The following is a 16,020-nucleotide window of genomic DNA, read 5'->3' on the forward strand; positions in this document are numbered from 1 at the left end:
CCTGTCACCCCAAACATGGCCTTCAGCACTGGCACCAGCAGCCTGGATTTCGCAAGACCTGCTGCATATACAATACTCCCAGCAATTCAACATTTACACATAACCATCTAGCTGAAGGTCTCCTCTTACCTACCTGCTTCTTCCCTACATATAGTAACGTGCCTATAGGTGCCATTCCAGAACAAACTTCTGAGTTATTTCAATTCCACTGTTCCTACCTACTGGGCTGGCTCCACTGGAAAACACTCACAAAAGCATCATGTCAAGCACATCCTTCACTGGATTCACTGCCAACCGAAATACAAATGAGAGAAACCTCCAGTTCCAAACTCGGGGAAAAGGGCCGCAGAAAATATATATGCCTATGGGGAAGAGCCTTTTCTTCAGGGCATTTAATAAGACACTGCTTTAATTTGGGAGTAGATTAATTTTGTTAATCCTTTCCTTCCCCTCCAATACACTGAGATTCCATGCCTTGATAGATTTTCTTAGCTTCCAGCCAAATACTCCAACTGAGTGCTAAGAGATGGATTTTCCCCCAAAAATCAAATATTAGCTCTACTGCATTTAGTCTAGTCTGTCATTACTGGAATATAAGGCAGAGAATTACAGAGAAGCCGGTAACAGTTTAAGGCTTGATCCTGTTGCTCACACGGTATACGTACTTCCAAAGGAGTAAGCAGGACTACCACACCTATTTATCTAGATGGCTGGATATCAGCTTCTCATCTTATAAGTTCTTAATGGGTTAATATCCATGGGTGATACCTACCGCATTTATAGCGGGCTCATCACGGCAGAATCAGAGTGCCCAGGGTGCAATACCATACTATAGCAGACTAAATCTTTAAATAATGCCTTTGCTTTGTTAAAATGCCTAAAGACATTGCCTTTATTCCAAATGCAAGATTATTAAAAAAAAAAGAAATTAAACATAAAGCTCATTAAAAATGTCAATACTTATACACTTGCTGTTGTATTTTTACCTCTGTCCCATCTTTCTTAATAAACATGTTTCCTAATTTTATATTCCACTGTGAAAAATGAGAAAACCCCTTCAAAACATGAAAAAAAATCTCAGGTATAAAGCCATTGATTCCAATGTCCTGACTGAACTACTGTGTCTGCTTTATAGCAAAGCGGAATGAAAGATGGGGAATCAGTTGTAACGTTTAGCAAAACACAGCAGAACACATAAAATTAATATTCCAACAAACTTCTCATACCCTGACAGATAAGGTCTTCTCTTTAGATAGAATATATTGCGCATTAGCTGAACAGTAGAAGCAGCCTCCAAGAAGACAAATTACATCATTTCAGAAGTTTCAGAAAGAGTATCTTTTATCTTAATTTAAAATTCCCATTAAAAAGAGACTTTAAAAAAAGAGCTGCACTATGCTCTTTTGTTTTGAAGAGACAGCATAAATCTTGTTTTTCTCTTTCATACAGTTCACATCAATCGTAAAAAAAAAAACCCTGATGTATAAGGTACCTGTTAAAATAGATCTTCCTCAAAAGATGTGTGTGTACCATAAATACTGTGACAAAACTATTTTTTAAAATTGCTTGGGTTTAATTAGAATCATTTTCATGCCAAAAAAACCCACAAAAACTCAACAGCCTCCAGCAAGGTGGTCCTGCACAGGTTAAAAAATTCGAGAGGGAGAAGATGCAAACATTGCCACAAAATTATTATGTAAAAATCCCAAGAAATGTCAAAAGGTGGCTTGCCATGATTATACAGCGTAGGAAGGGGGCAGGCAGGACTGATGAGAAGCAGACGCAGCTGAGAGGCAGACGGGGATCTGTACTACAGCCTTTTGTTCTGTACAATATTGGGGGGTACGACCAGGGAGGGAGGCTGGTGCGCTGATATCCAGCAGATATATCTCCCCAGATCTTACATTCAGAGAAAAGACAAGACTATATATGCTGAACTGAAACAAAGCCAATGCAACTGTAAACCAACCAACCAAAGAAACCCCCCTAACCCTCCCCTCCCCAAGCACAGATAACCTAGGAAGGTGAAAAAGCCCCATATCCTCTAATACAGCAAAGCCTAAAGAAAAACCGTCTTAAATAAAGAACTGATGTTACATTAATCTAAGGTAGTCACTGACCACTGCAGTGCCCTACCTTATGCTGTCACTTTTTTCTATAAAATATAGGTATAAATTATAGAAAGGAAAAATATTTTTCCAAGCTGTCAATGAAGCTGAATGCCTACACGGCAGGAACACCTCCTGGATAGCCAATGAGTTGCAACTGATCTACATTCAAGTCCATACAGCAATTATTCTGCCAGCTTGCCTCAGCAATTATGAGAAAAGAAACAATTTTCAGAGATAACCAGAGCTGGAAAAGATGGCTGTGTTCACTAGCTACATTCCTTTATGTTTGACACAAAGCATTCATTTCTAAAATGCCCAAGGATTTAGGTGTACAAAGATGTATCACCAGGACAGTAATGAAAGGACCAAGTGTTCATTGCAACTTTGTTCAAAGAGAAGCTAGGAGGAATTAGACACAGCAGGCATTCTTTCCCTCAAGGTCTGAATACATATACACTGAACAACAACAAAAAAAAGCACCCTCAGCTCCGGCTTGGAGAAGGGCTATTAGTTCAGAGCTACGGTGCACAGATAAAATACCACCGTCTGGGTATAACAGCAAATCTATACTCACTTACTCACTGCATTTGCATGTTAAATACATTCAAAATAATTTGATTTTATGTTCCTCCCACCCTCGCCCCACTCCACTTTCTCACAAATAGATGATGATACTTAAAATGCAATGGTTAAAGCATAGCTTTCAATTAATACCAAGTCAGTATTTCATATAATCAAAAGATTTCACAGTCAGCAGCATCAACCCTTGGTAACGGTAATTTGTAATTTGCAAACTGGTATTTGCAGTCGACATGGTTTATGATCAAAAAAGAGATCAACTACCCTGCAAGTCAAAAGTACAAAGGCTTATATATGTTATGTAGCAACGAAAAGATGTTAATACTTTTTCTCTTTTGAGTGCAGATTTGAAAAGGCTTTTTCATTTAACAGTCATACAGCTAGCTCAGCCTATGAAGCTGAGTCAGTGGGGCTAAATCTCTTGATTGTCCTATCTGAAGGAACCCCCCTCAGAACAACCAACCTGACCATTCATTTCACACCAACTTAGCTCCACTCCAAAATGACGTCCATGCTCTCCCTTTTTAATTCATTCCAGGACTGAGACTCCAGCAGACCCCTAAAACTGGCAATGTATTTTGGTGAACAATCCCTAGAGTAGTTTTCACATGGAGTAAAATCTTTTCCTTAGGTGTCCATCAGTGAAGATTTTACTTACACTACCAATTCCCATTAAGCCCTACCACTGTCATATTTGGGGCTAAATATAAGACTAATCAATCTCTTTTGCAGGCACTCTCAGATCAGGTATCTCTGAGAACTTAAAGACCATTATTTGTGATCAACCTTTGATAAAAACAGGGTGGGTTGTTAATGCCGGAGAGTAGTTTTCTGCCCTCTGCAGCTCTTGCTACGCTGTTCTTCTAACGCAGGATTAGTATGAGTTGCCACAGAGCAATCTGATGTGGAAAAACTATCCCTACACCACACCAACCTCTGAAGTTGGATAAAACAAATTTTCTTCTTTATCAGAGCCCTCAAGCTAGTGTGAGGGCTGAACTTGATTCAGGGCCTTTCTCCCAGAAGAAGACTATGCTGCATTTCCAGTGAGACCTAGAATATTGCAGACCACAGTCTCTGAAGAGTGACTGCTTGTGTTATTTCTGTACCTGGGACTATAAAGAACACTTTTTTAACAGAAGGCCTCTATTTGAGAGATTCCAAGTCCAAACTTCAGATGAAGTTGGATAAGCCTTCATGTGCAAGTAAAAACACATCTCACTACCTGCATTCACATGATAAAACCTTTTAAGGTTAAACAGATTTGGCAATATGCATTCATTGCACGTACAACAGCCACGTGATCCAAACTCTGGTTCTTGATGCTTTGCCAAACCTGAAAGTCTTTTGAAGCATGCAAAACTACAAACAATATGCTTATCAGCAAGTTTGATCTTGCAGGAAGAGCAGATACATTGAAGAGAAGAAAAAAAAAAAAGCCATAATGCAGTTCACATACATAAACATTACATAATAACCAGAAACGTTTTCAGTTTTTCAATACCAGTCATTTCCATTTTCAGACCTGAAAAAAAAAAGAAATGGCTTACCCAGAGCGTCGCTTTCCCCCTCTGGAAGGCATGGATCCTGCCATTCTCACTTGTCCGCCTGCCATTGGTGCCACTGGCAAGGCCACCGAGCCAGGAATATCTGATGCCATTTCTGTAATGCAGAGGTTGGGAAAGAGGTGGGGAAAAAACTTTTAAGCCATTACCTTCAAGGAGAAACTTGTGATGACAACATCAGAGAAAGGTCCTTTCAAAAATAAGCAGAGAAAGCCTTCCTTTTTATTTCTAAGAAAAACTAAAGCTCTCCATGAAAAGACCAGCAAATTCACAGCTCCCTTAAAAGAAGTCCAGTTCTGTCGACAGCCATTATGAGTGCCATACAGGTGCCTCTGTATTCCAATTTACCTAATAGTTCTAATTTTACTGCTCTGAGGGGCTGTCAGATGAAGGCCAACAACCTTTTACAACAGTTAAACTGTCCTGTAGAGAAATGCACAGCTGAACTCCCAAGACAAATGAAGCTGCGGATCATTGTACGTGGGTACCAAGAAAACTAAAACTTCAAAAGCTTCTCAGTTTGCTACCGGGGTCAAGAGTTTAGACCAGGGAAGAATTATCAGGTGACACTGGTTTTTGTATTTTGGTGGCATTCTGAAGACCAGACTGAACTTAGCAGAGCTCCAAGGCTTTCTGCATCTCTGCATGGTGCCTTGCCAAGCAGTACCCAACCTGAAATCCAGGCTGATACTGGTCCCTCTGCCAGTGCTGTGGGTACAGCCACAGGTTAATGGATCTTCAAACCTCAAAACTTTGACTTGAGGAACAGCAAGAGCACACCTTAACCAATGTTTTTTAGACTGCTAATGGCAAGCACTTTTACAAACTATTAATAACAGCTCATTACACTTCAAAAGAAGTGGAATATAATGTATTCATACCCTTTCCTCCTGTCCCATGGGTTAAGCATGTTTTGCCTCTGTGCAACTCTTGTAAACTACGTAAGCAATTAAAACATTTTTAATGCAGATATACTCACTCTGCAGGTAAAATCTATAGTTACAACATTGAATTATCTTGAAAGAAAATGCATTCTCCTTCCAGCTTTTCCTTTTTGTGTTTCTTGAATTGGCAGAGTATATGAAGCTACAGATAAATATATTTACTAATGGAAAGCAAATCTGTTTTAAAATCTTGCCATTTTTTTCCAACAGATAAGTACAAAAGAACTTCAATTATAGAAACAGGAATCCATGTTCTTTCATTATGTCTGGAGAGCACTTAATCTCTGCCACACTTTCTATAAATCCATTATGCAACATTATGCATTTCAAATAATAACATTTCATCTGTTCACTGATTTCATGAATTTCTTCTAGTACATTTACTTTTATTAACTCCTTTCCAACTAAAAAGCAACAGAGCAAAGTACTCATCTAATATTTTTCAACAAAGTGTGCAAGGACAAACAGTGAGACCTCTGCCTACATCAGCACACCATGGGAAGTCCCACTGTGTCTAAAGCTGCTGCTATGTGGAAACACTACATTAATGTATATTAGCATATTTCCATACAAATAAAAGCATGAGCATCCAAACAACTGGTAAATTACTATTCCCAGAATAAGTACCCTTAGAGGTCTAATGCCAGTAATTCACTTGGAACATTCAAACTCACGTTTCATGGTTAGAATCAAAGGTCATTTCGAAATGCTCTGCTCACTCATTTATTAAAGCACATGGTAAAAACCGTAACAAATCTACCTGCAAAGCATCCCTGCCACTCAGAAACACATGCCAGTAGAGATCATCACAGAGAGATTTTTTTTTTAAAGTAGTAATTGTAAAACAATTTCAGATGAACTCTGAGCAGTATTTTAAGAGAGTAAAAAAAAAAAAAAAAGTATTTGCAATTGTGATGAGAAATCCTGGTAACCTCCTTTTCCTCAATCAAAGCTGATGAAAAACCAAGGCCATGGGGTGAATTCATCTACTTTTAACAGTCTAAAAGTCAAAGCTAATTATTTAAGGTAAATTTATAGGTCACTAAAAGGGAAACAAAGCACCATCCCTGCACTACTATGCATCCCATGCTCAGAGGTGCATCAAAACTGGTTGAGTAAAACTCTTTCTACAGGTCCCTTGCTCTCACCACTGACGACTCAGGGAGACCTAGACAGTTTTGATCTGATGTCCTGTCCAATTTAGGTGGTTGTGGCTAGGCAGAATGAATTGGTTTTCTGCTCTTATGTTCAGCCTTTAATGTATGAAGACATGAGAGGTTAGGGTCATTAGCAAGTTTCAATTAGTAAGGAAAAACAGAAACTGTGTACTTTTTATAAGAAAAAAAGAAAACAAACAAAGGCTGGAAGAATGGCCAACCCACAGGCTCAGTTATATCAGCGTCCAGAAACACCTGAAAGGAAAAAAAGCATGTCTTCAATAGTTTTCATTGCCAAGATATAAGCACAAGAAGAAAAAAAAAATAATAATCAGGGGATCCACACACATTAATCCACGTGAAAGCTCAATTAAGAGGGAGGAAAGCTTCAGGCCCTTCAAATCAGAAAACCTTCCATTATGCAACAGTCTAAAGGTGTGACAGACCTGCACACACATCGTCTCAGATGCCAAATTTACCCTTCCACTTCAGATTTTCCCATGCCAAAGAGACACCAGCCATTGTAGGACCTACTGCAGCTTTCGTAAGACTCTCAAGGGTGGACGTACACTGCTAACAAAAGCAGTCAGGTTTCCAAGATTCCGTTCCTGACTCAACAGATTTAGAGTTCCGCAGATGGAGAAACCAGGAGGGTTGGGTCTGTTTTCAAGCCACTCAGTAAATACAGCAAAGAAAGCAACTCCAAGGACAACACCACCAAGGAGCATGGAGCACCCAGAACCTGACCTGCCTCAGCGAGAGCAGCCAGAGCAGCAGTGAAGCACCTCACACAGACTCTCGGTGCACAAACAGTGACACCAGAGCACTACAGGAGGGCTTCGGGGATAGAGCTGACAAAGTGACCCCATGGCTCAGCTGCTGCCAACTGGGTGTTGGAAGCTGCATCAAAGCTGGACGGCTGTGCAGAAGTGTAAGCACTAGACTGTGGCTGTAAAAACTCTACTTACAAACAGAGCAACTCCCTGCTGCCGGCTGCAAGAACTTTTGGGGAGACAACAGAACAGATCTAAGCTGCTTCCTGAATTACTTGCACCTCTACTCATCTGCAAGCATCTAAAAGGATGAGGTCGTTGATGATATTTTTACATTTATAAAGAAGTGCTGGTCACAAATGTAGAAACATGTTACCTCAAAACATGAGGGCCAATCTGGGAAGTCCGAGCCACAAAAAAAATTTGATGGAATAGTCAGCTGCTTCTCTGACTAAGCACTTGAGAAGTTACCTGTCTGCATGCTTCGGGAAGAAACAAGACAGAGGAGAAAAGACACTGATAGACTGGAATCTCAGATAGAAATACTGTGGCAGAGAGGTATTCCAGGGAGCTGGTAATTAAAAAAAAAAAAAAAAAAAAGAAGAGTGTGCATCAGACACAGACCTACAGAAAAATAAATATATAAAAAAGATCACAAAAGTAACCTGCAATCGCGTGAAGTTTCATCAACATAAATTTAGGGCAGCCCCTTGAAAGTAAATGAAGTTATTCTGTTATACCTTGAACTAGTACGAAAGCCAGCACGGCAGAAGCAGGCATCAAGCTGGTTATATATTTTTAAGAAGAAAAAAAAAAAAAAAGGCCATGCTGGGTCAACAATCATAAACATCATGTTTCCGGGCTCATCTACACCCACGTCCAGACACATGTTAACGCTGATGTTCACAGAGTGTTTCAGCAGCGACAAACATCAGGAAATAAGCTGTTCTCTTCCCAAGACTGGACTTACCTTCTGCCAACAGAAATGAAAACAGGCATTGCTTACTTTACCCAAAATTAAAACATGAGCATAAGGGTATAATGTTCAAAAAGTAAAACAAGGTCAGGCTAACTGTTCATGAAAAGCATCTCTAACCATCAAGGCAGTGTTCTGAAAAAAATAATAATTACAAGTTCCTTAGTGTTAAACAGAAATCACTTTTCTGCTGAAAAAAAAAAAAAAAGCAGTATTTAATTTCAAAGTTAGAAAATTACCTAGATATCTGCCAAAGAACACAGAAATGCTATTAAAATAAAACCAAGCACAACGCTCATAGTCTTCAGTGGATATTCTTCCAGTTCGATGACACCTAACTCTTGTCTTATCGCTGTCATGCCTGGGCACAGGCCTGATCCTGCTGCTAATATTCATGTTCATCTTGGGGATCCATGAGGAGCCATATTAATCCAGGGACAACGTCAGTGCTCAATGTAAAAGCCGCAGAATTAGTCCCTCCATTTCTGCCTGGATTTAATTTCACTGCTGAATGCTTCAAGCATAGATATTACACTTCTCTCTAGCACCACATGCAGGTCACCCCCCAAATATTCAGATATCTTTTTGAAATAAAAGACAATCTGCAAATGTATTTTAAAAATACAGGGATAAAATACAGGAATTTATTCCAAATGAACTCCACGTTCATTCCAAACTTTGTTATAGAGATCTGTACAGAAAACGGCTACTGTGCACTACACAAAACAAAACACGAAAGGCAAACTAGCTGCTGCATAAGGATACCTTGAAAGTGCACATGAACCACAGCCACATTAATGGACAGTGCAACACGCCAGGATGAACCCGGACTTCTTTTTTTCAGGCAGAGAATTATTAAACCACAGCTTGCTTAACACCAAACTTTAAATCTTGAGCCCCACCCCAGATCCACCACCTGAAATGCAGCTCTAACTCATCTCTGACACAAATCTGTGACATGCTGAGACACCCCCCCGAGAGAAGCGCAGCTCTGACCAGGTATCTTCACAGACTGCATCACACAGCTCCACAGATGGTGCTTCCTCCTCTGCTCCTCTCCAGAAACCACAGACGTACATGGTGCTGTGAAGCTTTGAAATACAACCAGACACTGTACATGACAAGACTTTGTAAGTCCATCTCATAAAAGATCCTACCAACCTCACTATTTTCAGCCACTGGGACACCCCAGGCGATACTCCCCTCACCTACACACACCAGACACGGACAGGGCCAGGTTTAAATCTGAAGCCTACCAGAGAAATGCTTTCACAGACTTCAACGCACTTTCAATCCCCAGCATTAACTTTTAAAGACCAGTTCCAGGTTTGCTATTACATGTCATGTACCACTGAGCATGCTCTCTACAGGGCTCTTTTTATCCTTTAGTATCTACTGTAATAAACGGGATTAAAGTCAGGTATCAGCATCTGATTAAACAAACAAGATTCTACTTTTATCAATACAAATACGACAGATTTCCAATGGCTAATCCACAGAATGACTGAGATGTCAATCACCTCCAAGTAAATGTGTATCTAAGGCTAAATACAGAATTATGAACATGCCCTCTTCCATGAACAGCATCATACACAGAGATTTTAAATGTTCTAAAAAAGCAGATTTCAACAAATTCTTTGGAAAATGTATTTTTCCATACCCTAAAGTCATATGGGGCTAGATGCATCTCAGCAAAAAGGCTTTGATTGCAGTCAATTGCAAAGGGGATTTTCTGCCTGCCACAGAGACATTTAAGAACAAACTAAATCATACCTCTTACTTTAGAACATGCCAATGAAAATATGAAGCCACCATGTAGCCAAAAATATTTCACAGAAACACCTATGCTAAAAATCTAGCTACATACTCAGTCATTGCTTTTATGTTAACTACAGAGATTACAAAACAGAGCTCACTCTCAGAGAATATAAAACATTTTCATTGTTCCTGATAACTCTGTTAATACTATTTTACTTGCATTCCACTGCCAGATACTCTAAATAGACTCCACATCAGAAAGATCTACTGTACAGAGAGGTTATGCAGAAAAGCAGAAACATTCCTTTCCATGTTCTTAACAGAATTACAATAACAACAACAAAAAAAAAAATCATGAAATATAATAAATCCCACCTTTAAGGAAGACTCTTACAAAGATGCTATTTCTTTGCTGTGAACAAAACCTTCCTGAAGAGAAATTTTATCCGCATATAAGAAGTGTCAGAAACCTCTGGGAAGAAATGTAGCAGCATTGGTATTCTGCTCAGAAAATGTCATCACAGATCTGTTTACCTTAACTGTGGACCATGATTCAGCCGGTGACAACCGTCTTGCATACTGATCAATTTATTTGCAGCAAAATTACTAACATTTTCTACTTTAACCATTTAGGTTCTGGAAACAGCTACTAAGATAGGGAAGGCTTTTATGAATAATATATAGATCTTACTTAATTAAAAACTTTCCCTTCCACCACAATGCCCCATACTTTGGGGTATAGGGGGGTCCCCCCCTATATCTTGAACAAAAAATAGGGCATACAGTGAGTAGTTACTAGAGAAACACTCCCTTTTTTAAAATTAAAACCAGAGCTTTATCATCCATCTGCATCACAGGGAAATGTTAAGTATACACTAAGAGGAGGGGAGATGATGCAATTAAGCTGATCATCTTGGGGGAACAACCATTTAAGAGAGTGGCCTAATGGGTGGTCTAGAGGCCAGACCTAGTTATCTCACTCGCTGCCTTTTCTGCTGTCACTGAAGCAGATGCCAAAGTTACTGCAATGTAACAGATTTAAGAGAAACCTACCTTATGTCCCACCAGTAAACTGGGAGACCAGGTTTTGAAGCCAAAGAGGTGAAATCCTCTACAGTGCCTCCACACTTCACTGTTGTGTCCATACAACCCATTTGTGGAGCCCTGAAATCTCAGTACAAACCATACATTTTTGCATGCCCTGCAGTTCAACACCATGGAGATGTGCAAAAGAAGGGGGGATGCAGGCACAAGAGTTAGAAGTAGACCTTGACAAAGAGAGTTTTGGTTGACTTTAGGGGAATTCTTGCTTTAAGTGCTCAGCTTGAGAGACAATGTGAGACAGATCCCTGCAGGATAAGAAGCCAACACTGAAAATCAGGGTCCTCTAGAGCATCCAAAACTAGGCATGCAGAAAGCACGGCATCCAAAACCTCATTAGTGGAAACATCAGTCTTACGATCTGTAACATCAAAAATTATTTCAAACAGTACTCCCAAGTGCTTTTAAGTGCTACTTTACAATACTTACTATGTTTATTTCCAATTTTCATGCCAATCACTTTGTTCATTCCAGCGGTCTGTGGTCAGGGCACAATTTCCACAGACGTCAGGGCATAAGAAAAGGACACAGACTGCATGAGTGCTCACTGCCTATGTCTTCTCTGCCTGAATGACCAGCAACCCATATACAACTGAATAAACTCAGAATGGCCTTTAGTATGATCCAGAAGACCTGGAGTCACACCTCTGCCCCTACTGCAGATTGTTATAGAGTAAAAATTCAACTTGAAGTGCAGACATTACTATCTAAGGTTAGGCTGGGAAGAAGGGAAAGGGTAACTGCTTCTTCATTCCTTCCATCTTTCTGACAAACAACATGGTACCAATTCACCTTCTCACACACGCCCACGCATTTTTCCTTGGCTATTTTTCCACTTCTCATTCATATTTCCCTGTTATATCTTCACGACCTCTTCAGCCTCTGGCTTAGATTAACTATTTCTTGTACTCCCTCTAGTAAGCCAGTATGTCTGACTGCTGACAAATCCTGCCAAACCATGACCATTCCCTTCAAAAAAAAAAGAGGTTGTTGGAATTCAAAATAAGAAGAAAGGATTAAAAAACAGGCCTTAACGGGTCTTGTTCTGAAAGTGTGCCTCCAGCCTTTGCAAATAATAAACCCCTCAGAATTAAAACAAGGCTTGTATCTGCACTGTGGAATGAACTTGAAGACTGTCACCTGAACCTAAGCACCTGGCTATCTCTAAAATATGAGAGATCTTTCTCACTGCAGAAGTGGGGGCTTTATCGCAAGCAGAACAGCACCTAGATCTCCACCATGATTATGACGGACAGACACATTAGAAGAAAAGCACTTCTCACATCCGAAGTCTAGAAGCACACTGAAAAGTGGGCTAGAAGCAAATCCAAGGACCTGGACTCTTGCGCCGAAAACAGCCTGAGCCTCCAACACTTGGCAAGTCTCACGGGTATAGTCACAAGTAGGAAAGTGCACATGCAAATTGGGCAGGGAAGTAAGGCACCTACAACGCCAGTTTGCAGAGAGGATGAAAATCTGGCTTTGAAAGGCTGTTTCAGGATTGATGGAACCTTTATTAAAAGAAGATAGGCAGGTCCTTAGCTTACATGAAGCGTCACAGTGAAGCTGCAGTCAACAGCAGCAGGATCATTTAGGCTGTCTGAATGTGACCCTATCTGGGTTTAAGCCATTATATACATGGCCATCCACTAATACAACACAGTTCTTCACTGTTTTCTGCCTTCATTTGCCCAGGTTTTATTGATGTTACTTCAGTTGATATTAGTGACATGTGGCAAAAGTACTAAATAAATCACAAAAAAATTAAGCTACCCAAACTATGCATCATTTCCATTTGAAATGAATGGTGATCCTCCCTCCTTCTCTGACATTTTGTATTTGCCAAAAATAACTGCATAATTACAAGTTGTGTGCAAGAAACAGAAGGTAACATTCAAAGTTATTTTCCATAATTTTTACTTAGCATCAGAACTAGCAAATACCGTATATGGTTGTTCTGTTATGCAGAAGTGGCCAAAGCTAACCCATTAATGAACTCACAAAAAGTGTAGAAGCACACACCCAGCCTGGGCAAACAAACACAATGAAAAAATAATAAAGTGTAATGATTTTCCTTCAAGTTTCTCAGAGACAGATCACGCTCAGTCCGTTAACTCTTCATTTAACAAGTCTCCTTCATTTGGCTTGTTTTGGTTGGCATTCAATTAGAAATTCACGTACAGGACATTTTTTTCCCTTTTTAAAAACAGAACACTTGCTGTCTTTCATCCAGTAAAACACCAGGAGGTGAAGTGGAAGCTGCAAGACAAGCTACAGCCAGGCACAATAACACTGAATTAAGCAAAATACCTGCACATGGCCCTGCCCCATAAGATTATCACTAATTGTTTACTAAAATGGCTTGGTTGCTCAGTAAAAAAGCAAAGAGCCAAGGGGAAAATTCAATTTGCGCAAGTTAAAAAGACAACCCAGAACACCGTACCATCAGCTCTGCTGTGATTCCAGCCACGGCCAAGCGCTGTTGCATTTGCCTCTGCATTGCTAAGACTTGCCGAGATTTGGCTTCTGTCTACACAGAAAGAAAAATCCTTTCACCCAACAATTTCGCATTTCCTGCCTTGCTCAACATCATGTCCCTTGCTGGCCGTCCTCGTGATACATGTACATGTATAAACCAGAACAGTTAAACCTAGATCCCTTCTGCCATTGTGTCACTTGTCCCCTCCTGGGAGCTACACCAAGTCTGTCTACTCCTTAAAAGCAAGGTGAAATTATTTCAGCTACCATCAAACTGTCCCACAGCGTGCCCTTTTTCACCATTTTTATCTTCCTGCTCCCTTCCTACTTTTGCCAACCCTTCCTGACCAGCTACAACTACATCTGGATGCCCTAAACTCCCTGCAATGGGAAGCTGTGGATGGTAGAAGTTTATGGGTTTTAGTAGAGCCTGCTCAAAACTGCGAAAGAGAAATCCACTGAGTGCTACAAAATACAAATGTCATGCCTGGCTCAAGAAGCCTCCAGGTCACACATGGCTGGAGGGTGGGAAGGTACCCAGGGGAAGCACCGTACGTGCGTGCTGTGATTTCATACTCCTCCAAGCACCTGCTTTTGGCCAGTGCTAGAAAAGGCATGCTGGGCTTGAAAAATCTTTCTTTTGGGATAGGACAGCCAGTTTTTATTTCATAAGCAGAGGGGACAACATTTCTCAAGTGTGCTTCTTCTACAAAGGTAAGAAATTAGCCAACTACCACTATTATTTCATTAACAATCAAATCGACCATTTTCCATAGTATGCCCTTGCTCTAGATCAACAATTACTAGTCTTATATCATTGCTATTTGTCCTTCCCCAAACTCCTCATCTTATTTCCCTGTTCTACAAGATAATTGTCAAAAGACATTTACAAGCTAACATCCTTTTACAAATTCCTATGCAATTGTTTTATGATAAATAAATAGTAACCATGAGTGCCGATAAACTATTGAGCTAAACTATCTCATCATTTGATACTTCATTTTTATTCATTCATCTTCAAATTACTTATTTTAAAATACTATTTCTATTACCTTCTATCGAGAAGTCTGGCTTTTTACTACCGATCTAGCAAATTTTTTTTCCAGCTATAGAAGCTAGTTTAGATTTCAAGCAAATATCACTTCCTGATCGCATATCTATTTTGTTCATGTACAAGTTCAACTGCCAATTTGCAGAAATTGTTTTGAAAGTGCTATTAAAACACTTGCAATTGTATACACAAGAAAAACCTCATGAGATCAGTACTGTGTTCTTCAGAGTTTATATCGTAACAAGTTGACAGTGCTCTAACTCCTATCAGCTATATAAAACATACTGAATAGCTATAAATATGCAAATAAATACAGGTAATGGGTAATAAATCTGCCTACAACACTGACCAAAATTGATCTTAATCAAATGCAGATCAGAGGTAGCCTAGCTTTCCTAGGAATCCAAGCCTCCTCTCAACTATTTCACTTTTCCCCTCTACCCAGAAATGCACAGAATTCACATGCAAGTAATTTTAGTTGACTTGAAAGCCAACATAACTTGATTCTTGACCCTGTTTTCTGTTAACTACAGTCGAAATCAGCGATCAGATTTCATGAGCATGCAAGGCAGTATTTATGACTGCAACTTTTAGTTTAAGGTGGAAGAACTGTGACGAGATATTTCTTAAATAATGAGCAGAGATGTTTTTTCGAATTAACTCATTCCTGGTTCCCTCTTAGAGTTGTTTCACATAAATATTCTTATAATCCATTTTCATTGAGGTGGACAAGCACAGTAAGCGTTAAGTTCACGGGTGCAAGTACTTATAAGATTTATCCTAAATTTAAAAATTTGAAAATCCAAGGAGCAAGACCAAGACAGAAGTGGTATATTGCACCTGACCTGCCTACTACAACAAACCAGGAGTCAATCACCAGGAGAAATCATCGCTGGTAGTTGTCTTATTGAGCCAAGTCACAGAGGAGCTCATAAGCAGGACTATTTCTGAGCAAGTGGTGACTGCCAAACTACATGAGACTAAACCAAACACTGCTGCTGTGGTGGTGGCCCAGGAGCCACCCTGCAAGCCAGGGACCAAACTAAGGTCAAAGAGCTGTACAGAGACACCCACACCCCACCAGCCGCAGAAAGCTCAAGAAAAACAAAGTCCAGCTACGTGGATGTAAAATTTAGACCACTCTGACTTAAATCATTCATTGGAAATTACTTACTCATGCCCTTCAAATGCCTTTATTATTTATTACAAAGATTTTTTTAAAGTGTGCCTCAGAAGGATATGTTAATTCTATATTGCATTCAGAACAGCAACTTGCATTACCAAATACTTAATTATCAGTATATTTACAGTGTCCTTGGGCACTGTTGGGTAATCAGAATGCTATTGTTTTCATTAAATACTTTATTGATAGCGCTAATGAATTCAGTTCTGCTTGATCAACAAGCAAATGATGCTTATTTGATGTTACGATAATTAATTGGCCTTTCAGGTGTTTCCACATCCCAATTTATTACCAAGAATAAGAATATCTGTGTGAAACACCCTAAAAAGAATATCACTACTCAT

The 16,020-nt window shown here is 39.7% G+C and overlaps 1 protein-coding gene across 3 annotated transcripts in view; it reads right to left on the reverse strand.

The window, feature by feature from the left end:
• The window catches only part of ARNT2 (aryl hydrocarbon receptor nuclear translocator 2), a 107,504-nt gene that overhangs the window by 77,312 nt on the left and 14,172 nt on the right, over positions 1-16,020 (reverse strand). For all 3 annotated transcript variants that reach the window (XM_056346054.1, XM_056346053.1, XM_056346055.1), the window contains exon 2: positions 4,241-4,352. In XM_056346054.1, coding sequence (XP_056202029.1) covers positions 4,241-4,352 — 112 coding nt within the window. The remainder of the gene's footprint in view (positions 1-4,240; positions 4,353-16,020) is intronic.

This window comes from Falco biarmicus, chromosome 7 (assembly GCF_023638135.1).
Source record: "Falco biarmicus isolate bFalBia1 chromosome 7, bFalBia1.pri, whole genome shotgun sequence".
Lineage (NCBI taxonomy): Eukaryota > Metazoa > Chordata > Aves > Falconiformes > Falconidae > Falco > Falco biarmicus.